This window comes from Drosophila yakuba, chromosome 2L, assembly GCF_016746365.2.
Source record: "Drosophila yakuba strain Tai18E2 chromosome 2L, Prin_Dyak_Tai18E2_2.1, whole genome shotgun sequence".
Taxonomy (NCBI): domain Eukaryota; kingdom Metazoa; phylum Arthropoda; class Insecta; order Diptera; family Drosophilidae; genus Drosophila; species Drosophila yakuba.
This window is the reverse complement of record NC_052527.2, coordinates 20788380-20808211: the sequence shown is the minus strand read 5'-3', so window position 1 is coordinate 20808211 and position 19832 is coordinate 20788380. Positions and strand designations below refer to the sequence as shown.

Here is a 19832-nt window from a genome sequence, read left to right as displayed (position 1 = left end):
GCTTCAAACTCGACCAATTCAATAATTCGGTTTATCGTTTTAAATAGGCATGACCAACGCCGAGGTCCTAACGCAAGTGGAGCATGGCTATCGAATGCCGCAACCTCCCAACTGCGAGCCGCGCCTGTACGAGATTATGCTGGAGTGCTGGCACAAGGACCCCATGCGCAGACCCACTTTCGAGACGCTGCAATGGAAGCTGGAAGATTTCTATACATCTGATCAGAGCGACTACAAAGAGGCGCAGGCCTACTGATAAATGCTTTTCGAAGTCACGGACGTGGCCAGCAGTCGTGACAAAAATTAAGACAGCTGCAAATAATCGCCAGGCATCCCAGAACGGACAATTCTTACTTTTGTTTACTTTTGTTTTGCATAGATTTTCTACTGCTACACAACTTGTCCATGGGCTTCCCTTTGAGGCCTTTGACTGTGGTTGTCTAGGTACCGATACGATTCATGTTACTAGCATTTAAGGTAAATAGTTGCTGAGGTGGAATGCAATTTCAAATGATGTTCCATTGGAACATTCGTTTTCTTGTTTATTATGACAAACACATTGGCACTTGGTCGGATTAATACGCTTTGACATCCTTGTCGTATATTTCGATTAATATATCAAATGTATTATTATTTATATAACGCATATAGCATATATTTACGCGTTTACACATAAATATATATATATATGTTCACTTATAAATATACATACAACCGTATAGTCACACCTTCATATGCCAAGGTCCTCATTATTAAAAAATATGATAAAACCTATTTCACTTCTCTATTACTCTTTAGTTGATAGGCCAACCGAAGAACGATATTTGCAGAACCCAAATATTCAAAAATGTTCAGTTTTTGTTAATTCATTACGTACGTGTCTTACTTCAATTCTCACTTAACATTATCAACGACATTATAAGCTTTCACAAATAGAAAAAGCAACACAAACGCCAATCATTAAATATATGCTAGCTACTGGGTTACTTTGTAGTGCGCAATAGATAATATCATCCATATAATTACATATTTAGAATTTAATTGTAATTTGTAACCTTAAAATAATATGCAGCTTATTCTTAAACAAACATATACGAAAACATGTACATTTAGAACCAAGAAAATAAATTTCTTTATAATTTATAAATATAAAATTCTTTAAGATCAAAATGGACTTTGTTCTCACTCTTTTATCCAAACATTTATAGTATTGACTATTATTTCTGCAAAAGTCTTGTTTCACACGCAGTCAGTTAAGAGAATATTCCTAGATCGTATTTATACCCGTTACTCGTAGAGTAAAAGGGTATACTAGATTCGTTGAAAAGTATGTAACAGGCAGAAGGAAGCGTTTCCGACCACATAAAGTATATATGTATATTCTTGATCAGGATCAATAGGCGAGTCGATATGGCCATGTCCGTCCGTCTGTCCTTCAGACGTCTATGTCTCTGGAGTCTGTATGCCCTATCTCAACTTTCTAGCTTTTATAGTTCCTGAGATCTCGACATTCATACGGACAGACGGACATGGCCATATCGACTCGGCTTTTGATCCTGATCAAGGATATATATACTTTATATGGTCGAAAATGCTTCCTTCTGCCTGTTACATACTTTTCAAAAAATCTAGTATACCCTTTTACTCTACGAGTAACGGGTATAATTATCCAAGTAGGTTTTTAAAGAGCCCGTAATGCAATTTTGCCAATTTAATTAAAACACTGCGTTTGGGGTGCCCTGGCTTTATATACAATTTATATACATATATCTCGTTACAAACTTATGTAAAATACCAATATTTTTAAAGTAAAGAAATTAGATTGGATAGTCTAAATAATTCTATTATTTAAAGCAAGTTTCCAACGTAGAACCCACGAAAGAATGCCAGGCCTAAATATGTTTAGAATATAATGTTTAGTGCAATAAAGTAATGCATTTGCAGTATGGTCTATGACGACCTCCATATATGAACATCGACGGTCAAAGCAGGCGCTCTACTTACTAATCTACTTTCTGGCTACTGTTAATTAAATTTGGTCAGCGTGTTTGTCCAGATCACCAACAGATTTTTCTGGGATCCAAAAAATGTATTTCTCTGCGTTTTAACCCCCATGTGATGATCGTATGGGGCGCCGGACCCCACCTATCAACAAAACCGGGCAGCAATGCCAATTGAGAACAATGACAACTACTACGAACATTCGTGAGTGAGTCAACAATGTGGCTTTGTTTTTGTCTCGATATGCAGGGGCCAGTGCGGTATTCATCCACTATCTCCTTATAAGGTAATGGAGCTGGTTTTGGGGTCTCACTTGCTTCACTCGCAATCAATCAACGTAAAAATTCCGCTAAGCCTGGGTGGGGTCGGGTGATAAGCGGAGCGAGTCCAAACTGAATCACACCCTGTGCTCATATGTAAATCCGATTCGACGGAAATAGCATACCAAGCCATAGGCTTGTTATCAAGGCACTTCCTGCAAACTGATGCTTGCTCCCATCTGATACAAAAACAATGCATGCCTTATTGGTTACCGCTTTATCTGACGCCCCTGCCAGTGCATGCCACTGGAATGAGTACATAGGAATATCACGGCCTCGTATCGCCCCTTTCTCATGTTAGCTTCTTTGAAAAAACGAATTAAGACAAAAGGAATTTTCAGTTCTTTTCTTCGCTTTATTATTAAGAAGCGGTTGCAAGTATTTTAGTGGTATGGTAAGTTTGCTTTTAATACATATGTAGGAATGCATGGAATTAATGGAAATGCCAAACATGAATCGGTTTTATAAATGCTCATGTGCATATGAACTTGGATTTTGAATAGAACACAATATGGTTTGCTTATGCGTCGCGTGCAATTGTGTATAAAAGTAAATGGAATGCATTCTTCCGAAAGGAGTGGAAGTGTTGTGCGCCTGCTCCCGGTATTAATGTACTCATGCCCAATACTTCTGACTCGTTGTCTGCAATGGGTGTGTTCGATGAGGAACGACCACGCCCAGCCCGACTCCTGCTTAGAAGCACTTGCGGTGAACAATGGAGGGGCCAGACTCGTCGTACTCCTGTTTCGAGATCCACATCTGCTGGAAAGTGGAAAGCGAAGCGAGGATGGAGCCGCCGATCCAAACAGAGTACTTGCGTTCTGGCGGGGCGACAATCTTAATCTTCATGGTGGACGGAGCCAATGCAGTGATTTCCTTCTGCATGCGGTCAGCAATTCCCGGGTACATGGTTGTACCGCCAGACAGCACAGTGTTGGCGTACAGATCCTTGCGGATGTCAACGTCACACTTCATGATGGAGTTGTAGGTGGTCTCGTGAATGCCACAGGCCTCCATGCCGAGGAACGAGGGCTGGAATAGCGACTCGGGGCAGCGGAATCGCTCATTTCCTATGGTGATGACCTGTCCGTCGGGCAACTCGTACGACTTCTCCAGAGACGAGCTGGAAGCGGCTGTGGCCATTTCCTGCTCGAAATCCAAAGCCACGTAGCATAGCTTCTCCTTGATGTCGCGCACAATTTCACGCTCAGCGGTGGTAGTAAAGCTGTACCCGCGCTCAGTGAGAATCTTCATCAGGTAGTCGGTTAAATCGCGACCGGCTAGATCCAAACGGAGGATGGCGTGCGGCAGGGCGTATCCCTCATAAATGGGCACAGTGTGGGAGACACCATCGCCTGAGTCTAGCACGATACCGGTGGTGCGGCCGGAGGCGTACAAAGATAACACCGCCTGGATGGCAACATACATGGCCGGGGTGTTAAAGGTTTCAAACATAATCTGGGTCATTTTCTCTCTGTTGGCCTTGGGGTTCAAAGGAGCTTCGGTAAGCAAGACAGGGTGCTCCTCTGGGGCAACGCGGAGCTCGTTGTAGAACGTGTGATGCCAGATCTTCTCCATGTCGTCCCAGTTGGTCACGATACCGTGCTCGATGGGGTACTTTAGGGTAAGGATACCTCGTTTGCTCTGCGCCTCATCGCCGACATAAGAGTCCTTCTGGCCCATTCCAACCATTACGCCTTGGTGACGTGGACGGCCAACAATGGAAGGAAAGACGGCACGCGGTGCGTCATCACCGGCAAAGCCGGCTTTGCACATGCCGGATCCGTTGTCGACCACTAAAGCTGCAACATCTTCGTCACACATTTTGCAGAAATTTTATTTGGATCTGCAAAGAAAAGAAATTACGATGTGTACACTAAAAACAAAGACACAGTTGGGATTGCCCCCTTCCAGCAAAGGACTAGTGACCGCACAAACGACCAAGGAGTTCGGCAAGAACCTTACCTCTTATGGAAATATGTAGGAGTATTTTCTAGTTATCTGCTGCGCACACTTTGCACGATGACAGACGCTTTAAGATTGAATTGACCGACGCCTACTTTTTCAAAGTATAGTAAAGTGGTTGAAAAGTAGTGTGACCGTAAACTACAGCGAAATTATGAACTATTTCGCCTTTCATTTAAGTATTCACAAATAAAGGCGCATCGAAACAGCGCTAGAAACATAGTAAGAAACGATGGAATGAAACACGCGTCCTTTTTTTTAAATATTTGTTCATTCGTATACTAAATAAAAATTAAAATATGTTAGGAAAAGAAAGTTCTAACAATCTAAATTAAATTATGTTTATAGTAGTATACAATTGTGTTAAAAGTATATAACAAATGTCCTTGAATAAGAGTCTAGCTCATCTTTGGGGAATAACACAGCTTGCAGAAGGTGTTCCAAATTGCACGCTAGACATGCTTAAAAGCCATTCAATTCATAAATAAATAATTAACAGATTTTGAAAAAATTACGTAAAAAATTACGGCATTAAAAGCTGTATAAAAAAAATAACATTCGACGCAAGAAAAATCTTGTAATTTAGTACATATTTCCTAATAAAGTTTCATCGGACAATATGATATGTGTTGGGAACCTTTAAACATATATCTATATACATACATATATTGAATCCATTTTAGACAATCAACTAAAGCTGTGAACGGGCAGGTGGTGCCGAGAGTCTACTAGCTAAGCAGCAGAATAATTTTAAATTAACAGGATATGACTAAAGTAGGATTTTTACAAATAAAACAAAAGAGAACGCTATAGACGAGTTCCCCGACTATCTGATACCCGTTACTCACCTTGTGGGCGTGACAGTTTTGGGCGGTTTGTGGTCGTTAGAGTGGGCGTGGCAACATAGGTCAACAAACTTGCGCTACGTCTATGTCTGCATGCTGCATCTGAACTTTCTAGCTTTTATAGTTTTAGATTTTTCGACGTTCATACGGACGGACAGACGGACATAGCCAGATCGACTCGGCTATTAATCCTGTTCCAGAATATATATACTATATATGGTTGGAAACGGTTGGCCTACGTCGGGCTATTTTGTTTGCAGACATGCCCAAAATTTTAAAATTAAGTTTGTTCTCCTTTTTATTTTATTATAATAGTCATCAAAACTAAAGGAGATATTGAATAGACCTAAACTAAAAATTAAATTTAATATGATTTCATTGTATTTGACATATCTTTAATAAGAGAGAAACAAGACTTTTCTAGATGGGTAAGATTCACTTGCCGAAACCACAAAGTTCGAAAAATATTCAATTTTTCGGGTGAGCCTACTTCCAAATAGACTGGATTTTTATACCCGTTACTCGTAGAGTAAAAGGGTATACTAGATTCGTTGAAAAGTATGTAACAGGCAGAAGGAAGCGTTTCCGACCATATAAAGTATATATATTCTTGATCAGGATCAGTAGCCGAGTCGATCTGGCCATGTCCGTCTGTCCGTCCGTCTGTCTGTCCGTCTGTCCGTCTGTCCGTATGAACGTCGAGATCTCAGGAAGTACAAAAGCTAGAAAGTTGAGATTACGTATACAGACTCCAGGGACATAGACGCAGCGCAAGTTTGTCGATTCAGGTTGCCACGCCCACTCTTACGCCCACAAACCGCCCAAAACTGCCACGCCCACATTTTTGAAAACTGTTTTAGTATTTTTTCATTTTTGTATTGGTCTTGTAAATTTCTATCGATTTGCAAAAAAACTTTTTGCCACGCCCACTCTAACGCCCACAAACCGCCCAAAGCTGCCACGCCCACACTTTTAAAAAATGTTTTGATAATTTTTCATATTTGTATTAGTCTTGTAAATTTCTATCTATTTGCCAAAAAACTTTTGGCCACGCCCACTCTAACGCCCACAAACCGCCCAAAGCTGCCACGCTCGCACTTTTGAAAAATGTTTTGATATTTTTTCATTTTTGTATTAGTCTTGTAAATTTCTATCGATTTGCCAAAAAACTTTTGGCCACGCCCACTCTAACGCCCACAAACCGCCAAAAACTGTCCTTCGCACTTACACTAGCTGAGTAACGGGTATCAGATAGTCGGGGAACTCGACTATAGCGTTCTCTCTTGTTTATTCTTATGATTGATAAAAATACCCATAACACATATAAAATGAAGAAATATAAAATTATTACCTAAATAAATTAGCACCTTGTTAGGTGCTTTACTATTTTTACAGAGATTTCTAGACTAATGAAAGTAAATCTACTCTTTAATTAACATTATCCCGCAATTGTTGGCAAGGAACTTCCTACGACACTCTGGAACTCTGGAAAGAGGAATTATATTTTCAAATATTTTTTAGAAAGCACTACCCTGTCGCGTCTATGCAATGTATTTATCCTAATGTCCCAGCAAATTCATTCTCCACCCTAAATGAAATTTTGTCGCCGGCCCTGTTTCCGACCATATAAAGTATATATATTTTGATCAGGATTAAAACCCGAGTCGATCTGGCCATGTCGATCTGTCCGTCCGTCTGTCCGTATGAACGCCGAGATCTCAGGAACTACAAAAGCTAGAAAGTTGAGATTAGGCATGCAGGCTCTAGAGACATAGAAGCAGCGCAAGTTTGTTGACCCATGTTACCACGCCCACTCTAACGCCCACACACCGCCCAAAACTGCCAAGCTGACACTTTTAAAAAATGTTTTCATATATTTTAATTTTTTGATTCGATAAATTTTTATCGATTTGACTTTGATGCCCACAAACCGACCAAAGCTGCCACGCCCACACTTTTAAAAAGTGATTCGATATGTTTTTTAATTTTGGTTAGCCCTGTAAATTTCTCTCGATTTTCCGAAAACTTTTTGCCCACTCTAACGACCACAAACCGCTAAAAACTGTCGGTAATCTCCTTCGCTCTTTCACTAGCGAGGTATCAGATAATCGTGGAACTCGACTATAGCGTTCTCTCTCTCTCTCTTTTTTTTTTGTTGGCAATAAGAGAATATCCATTACTTGGTCCCCTCTTTATAAGTCGAACAGACTAAACATTACCAACATATTAACAGAGAAAAACAAGAGGTAACGCTATAGTCAAGTTCCTCGACTATCAAATTGCCGTTATTCAGATAGTAAAAATGCAAAAGAAAAATTACAAAAAAAAATGTTGGCTTGTCAAAGGGGAATTGGTAAGACATAATTAAATAAAAAAATAACAAATTTGTAAAAAGTGTGGACGTGACTGTTTTTGGCGGGTTGCGCTTATCAGAGAAGGCGTGATAATGCTCAGAAACATGAGCTATGTCTATGATCGGCATGGCCACGAGATCATCGTTTATACGGAAAGGCATGGTTACATGGACACGGCTATTGATTCTGATCAAGAACATAAATATATATTTACAGGGTCAGAAACGCTTTCTTTTACCTGTTACATACTTTTCAACGAACCTAGCATGCCCTTTTACTCTACGAGAAACGGTTTTATCACCGTCACTTATCACTTATCACTGCCACTTAGAAAAAGGTCTATAAACGGTGTTTTGAATTTGGCAAGTTTTCGTTGAAATGTTATAGTTATACGGTGGTTCAAGACATGGATTTCCCTGTAGAGTAAAAACAAGAGTTGGCTGCTCGTTTTAAATCAATCGGAACGTTCCTATTATTGGACTAATTTTCGGAAATCTGAGCATAATCTTTTTATCCAGGATGCTTGCTTAGTTAGGACTAAATAACCAATTAAACACGGCATTCTGGGTTAATGCTCTGTGATATACGACAATGTAAACTTAATTTAAAACGTAAGGCGCGCATTTTGTAATACAATCAGCAAGTGGTGGTATTTCCCACAGAATGACTCTCTTTTTATTTTACTTACTTTACTCTTCCAATTAATTTATTACATAATGTATGTATGTCCCTATAAATGTAGGTCAAACATAGATACGTGAATCTTTTTTGTCCTAACATTTTTGCATTTCAAAATTTTTAAACTACGCGCCCAAATAACGAATAAATAAACAATGTTCCGCGTTCCAGGTTCATCGATTGCCATAAACTCGTCGGCGCTATTTTGACTCAAAAAATATATTAGTTTAATGTTGTGTGTATTTCCCAATGCTAGCACAAATTAGATTTCGTATCAAGCACATAAAATTAATAAACAAATATATCATTATATTTTTTAACTTATTTAACTTTTTTTTTTTTTTTGTAAAATGGTACTTAATGGTGCTTAAATAAAATATTACAGGCACCAATACAGACAATCAAATCTTTGCAACACAAGAAAATGTGTGCTAGTGGAATCTGGTTGGTTTTATTTTCGAGAAAAACCCTTAAATAACCGATTCTGCTAACGCTTGCACTCCGCTAAATAAATCGCGTTATCCAACACCATAACTCTTTGTGTCTGCCTGAATGTCATCCCACGACCGCCTACTAACCGCCGAATCCAATCTAATAGTGTGGTAGCTAGTCATCAAGATGGTGGACATTAACTTAGAGTGCGTGCACCAGATCGAACCGAAGACCCGTTCCTCTGGTCAGCAGCAGCAGGAGCAAGGGTTAAAGGAAGCCTACCTGGAGGCGGTGCGCATTCTGTTAGTGCTGCTGGAGAACATCTTGGCGCAGCCGGAGAACTTAAAGTTCCGCACCATACGGCTGGAAAACAAAGCTATTAAGGAAAAGCTTCTCTCCTTGCCAGGCTGCGAGAGGCTACTAGAAGCCATTGGTTTTCTACGAGTTACGGGATCCAACGCCTTTACCTTGCCCACTGAGGTGTCCTTGCAGCAGGTGCAGATGTACCGAGATGCGCTGAGCGAAAGACGCACTGCCTGGCTTGACGGCACAGTGTCGAAAAGTGAGATTGTCTTTGGGGTAAAGAGACTGGCATCCTAATCATCAAGTCTGGGATTTTAACAGGTCCGTCGCAACAAAGCACCAACACGCCCTCGCCTTTGTTCATTAAGCCTTCGGTGGAGTATCGCCATAGAATCGCTTTCCCCCGTGTGTTGGTAAGCAAGCCAAGATAGACTTCTGCTGTGTTCTGATGTGGAGAATTATTTTCAGCGCACCAATAACAACTTTCTGCAGTCGCTAGAACTATATTCCGATGCAGTAATGCAGTACGAGGACGAGCTGTTGCTGGCTACTGGCCGCACTCTGATTCCGGTGGAAGAGCTTACCGAAACGGCAAGTGAGAAACTGATAGTCATCCAAGATCAAATTGCGTCGGGTCAGCGCCAAGAGAAGGAGCCATGTGTTCGCGACTTGCTGCTTGTAGAGCTCGTAAACTGGTTCAACACGCAGTTCTTCCAGTGGGTAAACAATATACCTTGCCGCGTGTGTGGAAATGAAGAGAGCAAGCTGCGCCGTACCCAACGGGAAGGTGATATAAGGGTGGAGGTCACCGTCTGCTGCGGCCAGGAGAGCAAGTTCTACCGCTATAATGACATCTCCCAGCTCCTCGTTTCCCGAAAAGGCCGTTGCGGAGAATATGCCAATTGCTTCACATTCCTTTGTCGTGCCCTCGACTACGACGCCCGCATTGTGCACTCCCATTTTGATCACGTCTGGACCGAGGTGTATTCCGAAGCCCAGATGCGCTGGCTGCATGTTGACCCCTCCGAGAACGTGGTAGATTCTCCTTTAATGTATCAGCATGGCTGGAAACGTCACATCGACTACATTCTTGCCTACTCGAGGGACGACATCCAAGATGTGACTTGGCGCTACACGAATGACCACCAAAAGATTCTGCACTTACGAAAGCTGTGCGGGGAAAATGAAATGGTGCTTACACTGGAGGCGATTAGATCGAAGCGGCGACGAAATTGCACCGCCGATCGAAAGTTTTTCCTCAGTCAGCGGAATATGTACGAGGTTATTGGCTTAACGCTAGAGCGGTAAGTATTTACATAAACCAATTCGTAATCATAGTTTATTCCGTTTCCTGTTTAGTAAGCCGACAGAAAACGAGCTGAAGGGCCGGAGTTCGGGAAGTCTTTCTTGGCGACAGTCACGTGGAGAGCACACTTTCACCAATGTGAGTGACCTGGGATGCGCTGCCGGCTGTTTGTGACCTTTTATGTATTTACAGATATTCGTTTTCAATCTGAATGAAGTCGAGCTTGAAAAAAAGCAACTTAATTTGCGGTACAGCTGTGCCACCGATACATACGAACGATATGTCAAAGGTAAGTCATGAATTTATTCATATCACTAAGAATGTTATTAATTTTTATGTCCACAGACGAAGGGGTCATAACTATTTTGAATACCTATAAGTCTTGGCAAAAAGCGCAATTTTCTTCGAAGAACATATTTCGGAAAGTGGAGCGCGATTGGAAAATGACATATTTGGCTAGGCTGGAGGATACCGATTGTGCGGAAATTGTCTGGAAGTTTGATTTCAGCAAGACTAATTTGAAGGTTAAGTCGTATACCTTAGTTCTTGAGACAAAAACTTTTGGCGACGGTAAAATCAGCGTGACTGTCGATGCCACCGACGGAAGCGCGGCGGTTGAAAATGCCACTGGCTTCAGGATAGTGGCGAAGCTTACTGGTGGTAAGGGCGATGTGGCATGGCAACACACACAACTCTTCAGGCAGAGTCTTAGTTCAAGGGACTATCCCTTCGAACTGCAAGTGGAACTTCATTAAAGAAAATATATTCCAAATCAAAATGTAATTATAAATAAGCATAAACGATTTCCTTTTTGGGTGAAAATGTTAAATATAATCATCAAACATTTATATTTTAAATAAGATTATGGCACATAGTGTCGCTATATGTAATTATACATAAAGATTTGAAGACTAACTATTATGAGCCTCCTAACCGGAAATGTAAACAGTAAATATAAAAAGTTCTTAGATTTGGGTTACGAACTTTATTTATTTTATAGGTACACATCACTTTTTATTTTGTTTTAAATGTTAAATAAACTTATTTTATCAGAATTCATATAAAAGCTTCCTATAAGCATTCCTAAAATACAATACAATACGACGGAAAGGTTTAAACATTAAAAAAAATGAACTTTTGAGCAATGCAATATGAAATTTTATTCGACTTCCAAACAGTGAAGCTGATAGAAATACTTTAAATATTTATTTAATAAATAAAAAAAATGTTATATGTAGAAATGTAAAATGTGTTGTACATAAAAAGTTAGAAAATTTTAATTGCTAGATTAAAAGAGTATACTAGATTTTTTGAAAAGTATACGGTTTTTAGATAATCTGTAGGGATCGTGCAACTCATAGTTAGATCTACATTGATTTAAAATTAGGGGTGCGTAATTTCTAGTGAAGCTGCTTGGAACAGGGAAGTTTAGCCGACTAACCAAGTCGGAACTATCAACTTCACCACGAATAAGATTGAAAATAAAGACTGTTCAAAGCATCGTTCTACGGTTAGCTAGGGAGGGTAGGTTAATTAAGGGGGTAATCTAAGGTTTTCATCCCAATTGAGGCGCTGTAAGGCAAGAAGTAGGAAGTTCTTTTGAACCGATTCAATGCGGTCCGAGTAAACTTCGTATTGTGGACTCCAATCAGATGACGGACTTAAGATATAAATAAGGTTTTGGTTATGTAAGGATCATCAAATTCGTTTGACCACCGTTTTATAAAACCAAGCACACCCCTGGCCTCATTGACAATAGACGAAATATGGTCTGAAAATTTCAATTTAGGGTTCAGAAGAACAATAAGATCATCAACATGTGTTATTCTGTCCAAAGACCACCCACTTAGAGTGTAAGTCGCGGGTATTGAGTTGGCAAAAGGTCATAACTTTACACTTGGAGCCATTTAAGTTTAATACGTTATCACGGCATCAAATTCAAAGCTATCTAGATCGAATTGTAAATCCAAATGGCGAGAAATGTCCGTATACTGCAGGCATACTTTTACATCGTCAGCGTACATAAGTACACGCGAATGCTTTAATATTAGAGGAAGGTCGTTAATAAATAAGGGGAAAAGGAGCGGACCTAGGTGACTCCCTTGTTGGACACCGGATGTGACTCGGAGAATACAAGAAAGATAATTTTTAAAGAGGACCCGTTGCGTCCTGCCATTCAGATAACTTAGAATCCAGTTTAGGAGATCAACAGGGAAACCTAATAAATCAAGTTTCCTTACTAAAAGTGAATGCACAACAGAGTCAAATGCTTTACTAAAATTCGTATAGATGACATCTGTTTGAAGATAATTTTTGAAGCCTTGTAGTACGAAGGAGGTTAGCTCCAGAAGGTTAGTAACTACTGCGTTTCATGAACCCATGCTAACATGGTGATATAATTGACTTACAAAGGTGCTAAAAATGAGGAGTGATAACGTTTTCAAAAAGCTTAGGAATAGAAGACAATTTGGAGATTCCTCTGTAATTGCTTGCATGCGATTTGCTATCTTTCTTATGGAGAGGGATCACAAAGGACTCCTTCCATATATGAGGGAACTGTGAAGATTCCAGAGATAAGTTAAACAGTTACAGTAGAGGCTTGCACAAGGTTTCCGCACAGAATCTTAGCATACAGCCAGGAATTCAGTCGGGACCTGGCGAATAAACAGGCTAAACACGCTGAAGATCAAAAAGCAGTGAGCTTTCGTTTCGAGTGGAACAAAATATTCAATTTGACTTTTATACCGCGTAAAAGTAAGGCTGTTCGGAATTAGGTAACGTAGAACATGTGGTTAGAAAAAACTTGGTAAGAGGTTGTTTTGCGCTAAGTGTTAAAGAAATTATAAAACTGTTTGGGAACTGTGCGAACTGGAACTTATAACGGCTTAATTAATTCTTATAACACAGCATTAAGCACGGTAAAATTTAACCGAGCACTTACATATTTAGAAAAAATAGACTGAGAACCGGTATTTTAAAATTTTGTATAAAGTCTGGAAGTCATTTCTTAGAAGTCTCAACTCTTAAACCAAGAAGGTTTGTTAGAGATAGACGGATGGTACATCGGAACACAAGAGTTAAAAAATTATTTAATTGCAGTATAAAAAATATTTATGGCATCGGCCACTATGTAGCGGGTATATAAGGGTATACTAGATTCGTTAAAAAGTATGTAACAGGCAGAAGGAAGCGTTTTCGACCATATAAAGTATATATATTCTTGATCAGGATCAATAGCCGAGTCGATCTGGCCATGTCCGTCTGTCCGTATGAACGTCGAGATCTCAGGAACTACAAAAGCTAGAAAGTTGAGATTAAGCATACAGACTCTAGAGACATCATATTGCCACGCCCACTCTAACGCCTACAAACCGCTAAAAACTGTCAGTGTTGAAGACTCTCCTTCGCACTTCCACTAGCTGAGTAACGGGTAACAGATAGTCGGGGAACTCGACCATAGCGGTCTCTTTTGTTTTAATCTTTGCATCGATCTCTTTTACCACAGTACTATCCGGCCAAAAATCAGCAGAACATATGGTCGAAAATAGCTCATTATGTTGTCGGCTTGTATGTTGTCTTGTAAAAATTGCGGGAACTATTAGCCCAAAAAAACAAAAACAAAAAACGCTTAAATTAACCAAAGACATTCTTCTTAAGCGATAAATGTAATCCTTTATCTAATAGTCGATGCACTTGACTGTTAAGTGCTCTCATTTTTGGTCATTTTAATAATAAACATGCAAACGCACATCATGTCTGCAATACAAGACCCCTCAAAATAATTTATTAATGTTTAATGATTATTATTATAATTAATCTACAAATTAAAATCGTGGTTGATAATTTTAAAAAAAAATTATTTTATATTTTAATGTTTTAGTAAATTTATTGGTGATAAACTTTTTCACTTAAACAATATTACAAGACACTATTATCTACTTCTGATTTTATCTACAACCGTTCACGATCCGTTCCCGAAACCGACTGACTCCTCTCATAATTCTCAAACCCGATCCAATCAACCTCGGTTAACAGCTTTTCTTTGGAAACTTCTTGAACTTTCAATTATGTTTAAAATAAAAGCTTGATGCCGAAAATTGTTCACTGCATTGTAAAATTCAATTATGCTGACCGATGCAGTTGGATTGAAGCGCAATAAGTTAACCATGGTTTGGTCTCCAAGCGGAAGCTGTGTTTCTTAAAGTTTGGTTATTTATCTCAGCGGGTAGCTAAGGGCTGGCAAAGGCAATGACAAAAACAAAGACAAAGGAAATGCCGCCGAGATTGAAATTTGAAATTTGTTTATAAACTGTGATAGAGTGCTATGTTTGCGGCTTGGATAACTTACATATCTATTTATATTTATTTATTTTATTTTGTGTCTTAGATTGTAAATCTATGGTCAGATGTAATCGCCAAAAACGTACTTAGAGGTAAGGGTGCTAGTAACAGATGGAATTTGGCCGTCTCTAAAAAAATAAAATAATAATAATTTAATTAATTGATTTTTTATATGTTTAATATATGGGTCCTTACTTGGTTTGCATTTTAACCACTCGTCGCACAGTCGTCATTATGGTGTCGATGTCTGAAGTCTTCCCCGATCGATTGAGAGCCTCACACAGTGTCTGAATAAAAGGAGTTCCGTCCTCCGTGCGGTAAGATACATATCCCTCGTATGTGCTATAGCACTTGAGGATCTCATTTGGAGACCCATTGGGCTGGGCGGCATCGGTCATAAAGCCCCCTAGTTCGTTAGCGCCCTTGCAAGCCTGAACGAAAAGTAGCTTGGGCTTGTCTTTAAGCGTACGATTGCGCAGTATGGGAAATACCACGTCATAGTCTAAGGAGTAGTCGTCATCCTTTGCTGCAAGTCGGTCGTGGCGCGTCCCATGACTGAGCATTACGAGGACGAGAGCGCTTTTGTCCTCAAAATCCTTGGTTTCCACTGCGAAATGTAGGACTATGATCAACCCAAAAAAAACTACTTTTGTCTACTTACACATTCGGACTGTTTTTTTAATGGTGGCCAGGGTTGCGTCTGTAATGACCTCCACTTTGCACTTCAGCTGCTCAAATGTGGCGCGCAAGACCTTCACATCCTGGACACTGCCCTTTCTGAATTCGTTCTTGTTATCAAACCGCTCGTGGTTGAAGATATACACCCGGGCGGGCTTTAATTTACTCTTGGTCAGGCTCGACTTCGAGGTACCCAGGCTCGTTGAACTCGTGCCCTGGGCATCTAGGGATTGTGCGACGGCAGTGACCTTTGGCTTGGTGCCTCCTGACAATCCCAGACTAATGTAAGGTTTGGGAGTTGCAGTAGAGGTGTGCGGTGTTTTAACATGCTTAGGGGCGGGCTTGAAAAAGCTCGAAATGGAGGAAACAGATGATGATGGATTGGCACTACTGGAAATACTCGGAACGTAGCTGGAACTGGGATTGGAGCTATTGGTTTTTGGGGTCTTGGCATATGGAGATGTGTAAGTTATGGGCAGGCTTGGATTCTGAGCATAAGGTGAGACGTAGGTGGAGGCCGAGCTGTTTGCAGCGGACGCAAATGGCGGCCAGTTGGTCCTAGGGCGACTTTCCTTCAGGTCCACTCGATGAGTCTCCAGGTGCTGGGTGACCGTGTGTCCTTTTTTTTTGGTCACTGTCGTCTGCTCGGTATTGACTAAGGTGCTTGATCGTTTGTTGGCACTGCTTGCCGTGGCCTTGAAGGGTTGTGTGGAGCGAAAGGAGACACCGTTCAAACTGGGCGGTCGGGAGCGCGAGGAGCTGGTTGTCGTGGTGGTGGAGCCAATGGGTCCCTCGCAGCCCATTCTCATCTGTGCGAAAAGAGCCTCTAACTCCGCCTGACTGGGCGTGCGTCGCGTTGTCGTTTCCGTGATCAGCGCCCGCTGCGTGTGCGTCACTGTCTGACGGGTGGTAAGAAAGGTAACCGTCTGCTTGTTGGTGTCCGTTATTGTCGAGTTCTGCACGGCAGTGTTGGTTGTCTCCGTGGCTGCACTCGTGGTTTTGACGCTTGTGCGCGGGTCCTGCACCACTAGTGCCTGACTGGGTTGGCTGCGATCTGTCTCGCTTTTCTTGCTCCACCAACCCATTATCACTCCGGTTTGCGTGTGTTGAGCTTTCTATCTTAAACTGGCTTTCTCGCCTTGGCGGCAGTTGCAGTGACGCACTTGTGTTTCAGATGACGGTTCCCCCAATACTGAAAGAGTCGAAAAGAATTCCGAGTAAAGAGCGCTCCCGAGATAAGAAGGCTTATTCATCGAAAGCCCACCGCCGCTCATTTCTGATTTTATACGACACCACGCCACTACGCCTCTGTACTAATTGCGCTCAGTGGTGTGCGTTATCTGCTCTCCGACGCTACTGATAACCAGCCCAGCCGAAAGTGGAATTATATCGGAAAACGTTCTTTCATACACCTTTTTCGAGTGGAAGGTGTTCCACAATTAGGAAAATTACTAAACCATTTTCCGGGCGTTAGACTCTTTCTTATACTTCCTGGGCAACACATCTGTATGGACTCCGTGAAAAGAATTAATGAATTATCGAAATATTATAACTCTGTCCCTGTCACTGTTCTGTTTCAGTACCATTGTTGATTTATCTTGGTAAAACAAACATCGCATCATTATATGGAAAGTAAATATTTATAATTATTATTAATAGTGTGCTACTTACATACCTGAAAAATACATATCCCAATCTGAAAGCCGTCGCTAAATTTCTAAAAATACTGACGAGCTTAATGATTCGAAATTAAAAGAGCAACTAAACGTAAACGTAATAAACCAAAAATGCAAAAATGCGCTATCTGCTTCTATGGTTTTCGTCATTTGCTTTTCGTAAGTACTTCTTTTTCTTATAATGGCGAATGAATTTATCGTATTAAGCCATGTGGTATTGATTTGTTTACATTTTTTATATTATTATTATATAACATTTATATTACTATTAATTTATACATAATATAATTTGGTTAATATTCACAATTAAAATAAGAGGACATTGTAAAATCAAAATATAATTAAAAGGATACTAGATTTTCCCCACTAATATGCACAACTGAAAAATTATTAGCAATCGGCAAACCTCGTTTTTTTTTTAATTTTCCTTAACATATCCAACAAATTAGATCTAAATGGATCTACATCAAAATGGTACTATACGAAGACTTCTTTCAAGCTTATATTTTGTGGAAAAAAGAAATTGTTTCGTTGCTCTGTGAAAAAGAAGCGTTCTATAATACTTATTTTTTTCTTGACACGTTCACGAACTTCCGACTGAGTAACTCACTCATACATAGGTATGAACGTGTGTACATATGTACGTAAGAGAACGGTTTTTGCTTTGTTTTGGAAACTGGATATGGTCATTGTGTGTGTTCGATTGATTCTTGGAATTGTTACATGTTAAAACCAGCGATGATATTAAATTATGAATAATTTATATACCTTTTTACAGTGCAGTTAGTTTTATCCTTGACAAGACATAAATGCAGAATAAATAATATTTAAAATGATAACTTGTTTGTTTTCGCATACATATGCAGATATGTATGTAAGAAATATTTGAGAACAAAAGAGAGAGTAAGAGCGAACAATACTCGCACAAGTGTTGTGGACTAAACAACTCGTTCGGTTTGTTTATAACAGGAAAGATGATAAAGGCAATAAAAGGTTTTTGGATATGAGCATGAGTAAATGTGTGTACGGGGGTTACCTAGAGATATTCTGTTGGCGGCATATTGCGAGATCTCGCAGTCGGAACTTCGAGAACTTGTCGAGGAAAATAATTACTATAGAGTGCTTCTTTTTCCCCAGAACAACAAAACAATTTATTTTTCCCACAATATAGAAGCTTGCTAGAAGCATTGAATATAAGTCTTCGTATAGTACTCTACTCCCTGGATCCCTGGAGTTATCTCTTTCCAAAGGGAAGTGAGCTCCGAAATCGTCTCCTCTCGAGTTTTATGTAACGATACTGTTCTTTTGCATTTCAAAAGAGACCAGATGTTCTCAATAATATTTAAATCTGGAGTTTGAGGTGGTCAGTTCAAGACGGTAACGCTAACATCCTTTAGGAACTTGGATATCATTCCGGCTTTGTGGCGTGAAGCATTATCTTGCTGCAGGATAAAAGATTCCCCGATCAGTCTATCTCCAAAAGAAAATGCATTTTCGTTTAGGGCCGTCAAATAATGCCCTGAACCAAGGGCATATAGGGACCAAGTCACCCAACCCATTGTAGGCAACGCATCCCCACACCATGACAGACACCATGGCTCACTTTTTGACAAATACTCCTTTTTACCTTTGCTGAGTTGGCAATCTTACTAACATGTTTTGTTTTGACGAGTTATAATGGAAAGAGTTTTCATCCGTCCATAAAACACTTCTCCAGAACGACTTCGCCGTCTATAGATGTTTCTTTGCAAATTTCAGCCTTTTAAGCTTGTTTATTTTTGAAAGATAGGGCACCTCCCTAGCAATATATGTCTTCATGTCCTGTTCCTTTAAACTGTCCGCTAACTGATTGCTTTCCGTTCACTTTTCGGAAGGCTGGCGGTCAGATTCCACTGCGTTGCAACGACTTGGCGCTTCGCAAGAGGATTTTTATACCCGTTACTCGTAGAGTAAAAGGGTATACTAGATTCGTTAAAAAGAATGTAACAGGCAGAAGGAAGCGTTTCCAACCATATAAAGTATATATATTCTTGATCAGGATCAATAGCCGAGTCGATATGACCATGTCCGTCCGTCCGTCCGTATGAACGTCGAGATCTCAGGAACTAAAAAACCTGGAAAGTTCAGATTAAGCATACAGACTCCAGAGACATAAGCGCAAGTTTGTTGCGCCCACTCTAACGCCCACAACTGCCACGCCCAAACTTTTGAAAAATGTTTTGATATTTTTTAGTTTTGTAAATTTCTATCGATCTGCAAAAAAACTTTTTGCCACTTCCACTCTAACGCCCACAAACCTCCAAAATCTGTCACTGTTGAAGACTTTCGTTCGCACTTCCACTAGCTGAGTAATGGGTATCAGATAGCCGGGGAACTCGACTATAACGTTCTCTGTGTTCTTTTTAGGTTTTTTAAGTCATTATGTTTCTTAAACTTGTTAATTTGATAATACACAGTTTGTCGCGACTCAATAAACTCAATTGCAATGTTTTTAACTTTAATTCCAACGTGAAATTGTGCTTCCATTGATAGTCTAATTAATTAATTTGTTGTTTTATTTATTAACGTTTAATATCCAAAAAAGTTCGATTTAAACAATTGTTGATTTATTCATTTAGTAAATGAGTTTGTCAAAATACTTGTGTCGAACAAAAATTAGTTGTCTGCGTGAATTCTTAAACTTAAAAATTGGCATTCTGTGTGCTAAATATTTATTCGTGGCTTTGCTCATCATCTTCGCACCGTTAGTTAACGGTATCAGGCACAAGCTAGGTTTAAAAAAAAACTGACAATTTTGTCAAAATATTTATGCCGACTTGTAAATGTTGGGCAAACGATAAAAACTATTTTTAAAGGGTGGGCAAACGTTTTTATTTTAAAATATTTTCTTTTAAGAGGTGGGCAAACGAAAAAATTTTTTTAAGTGTGGGCGA

At 39.9% G+C, this 19832-nt stretch overlaps 4 protein-coding genes across 11 annotated transcripts in view; 2 read left to right on the top strand and 2 right to left on the bottom strand.

Annotated features, from left to right (window-relative positions):
* The window catches only part of LOC6529088 (tyrosine-protein kinase Src42A), a 36260-nt gene extending 35527 nt beyond the window's left edge, over window positions 1–733 (top strand). For all 7 annotated transcript variants that reach the window (XM_015198705.3, XM_039371802.2, XM_002090065.4 and 4 more), the window contains one exon: window positions 48–733. In XM_015198705.3, coding sequence (XP_015054191.1) covers window positions 48–256 — 209 coding nt within the window. In that variant the 3' untranslated portion in view covers window positions 257–733. The remainder of the gene's footprint in view (window positions 1–47) is intronic.
* Window positions 734–2655: 1922 nt separating this feature from the next.
* Window positions 2656–4444, bottom strand: LOC6529087 (actin-42A). Its single transcript, XM_002090064.3, has 2 exons — window positions 4287–4444; window positions 2656–4167 (listed from the first exon to the last, which is right to left on the bottom strand). The coding sequence occupies exon 2, from the start codon at window positions 4143–4145 to the stop codon at window positions 3015–3017; it is 1131 nt and encodes a 376-aa protein (XP_002090100.1). The 5' UTR covers window positions 4146–4167; window positions 4287–4444; the 3' UTR covers window positions 2656–3014.
* Window positions 4445–8511: 4067 nt separating this feature from the next.
* LOC6529086 (peptide-N(4)-(N-acetyl-beta-glucosaminyl)asparagine amidase) lies at window positions 8512–11174 on the top strand. Its single transcript, XM_002090063.4, has 6 exons — window positions 8512–9157; window positions 9220–9311; window positions 9367–10202; window positions 10258–10342; window positions 10397–10493; window positions 10550–11174. Exons 1-6 carry the CDS (start codon window positions 8782–8784, stop codon window positions 10957–10959), a joined length of 1896 nt encoding a protein of 631 aa, XP_002090099.1. The 5' UTR covers window positions 8512–8781; the 3' UTR covers window positions 10960–11174.
* A 3342-nt stretch (window positions 11175–14516) lies between these two features.
* On the bottom strand, window positions 14517–16774 carry LOC6529085 (putative protein TPRXL). Of its 2 annotated transcripts, XM_002090062.4 has the most exons (3): window positions 15207–16758; window positions 14741–15152; window positions 14517–14673 (listed from the first exon to the last, which is right to left on the bottom strand). In XM_002090062.4, the coding sequence occupies exons 1-3, from the start codon at window positions 16306–16308 to the stop codon at window positions 14607–14609; spliced, it is 1581 nt and encodes a 526-aa protein (XP_002090098.1). In that variant the 5' UTR covers window positions 16309–16758; the 3' UTR covers window positions 14517–14606. The 2 variants fall into 2 exon arrangements, with proteins under 2 accessions (XP_002090098.1, XP_015054167.1); XM_015198681.2 differs by lacking the exon at window positions 14517–14673 and having other exon boundaries at window positions 15018–15141; window positions 15207–16774.
* Between the last annotated feature and the right edge of the window lie 3058 nt (window positions 16775–19832).

Bases quoted from the DNA above. Each gene is read 5' to 3' on its own strand.
- LOC6529087 (XM_002090064.3), bottom strand. From the start codon at position 4,145: ATGTGTGACGAAGATGTTGCAGCTTTAGTGGTCGACAACGGATCCGGC.
- LOC6529086 (XM_002090063.4), top strand. From the start codon at position 8,782: ATGGTGGACATTAACTTAGAGTGCGTGCACCAGATCGAACCGAAGACC. The intron at 10,203-10,257 runs GTAAGTATTTAC...TTTCCTGTTTAG, and splicing joins ATTGGCTTAACGCTAGAGCG to TAAGCCGACAGAAAACGAGC. The intron at 10,494-10,549 runs GTAAGTCATGAA...TTATGTCCACAG, and splicing joins ATACGAACGATATGTCAAAG to ACGAAGGGGTCATAACTATT.
- LOC6529085 (XM_002090062.4), bottom strand. From the start codon at position 16,308: ATGGGTTGGTGGAGCAAGAAAAGCGAGACAGATCGCAGCCAACCCAGT. The intron at 15,153-15,206 runs GTAAGTAGACAA...TACATTTCGCAG, and splicing joins TAAAAAAACAGTCCGAATGT to TGGAAACCAAGGATTTTGAG. The intron at 14,674-14,740 runs GTAAGGACCCAT...TTATTTTTTTAG, and splicing joins GTGGTTAAAATGCAAACCAA to AGACGGCCAAATTCCATCTG.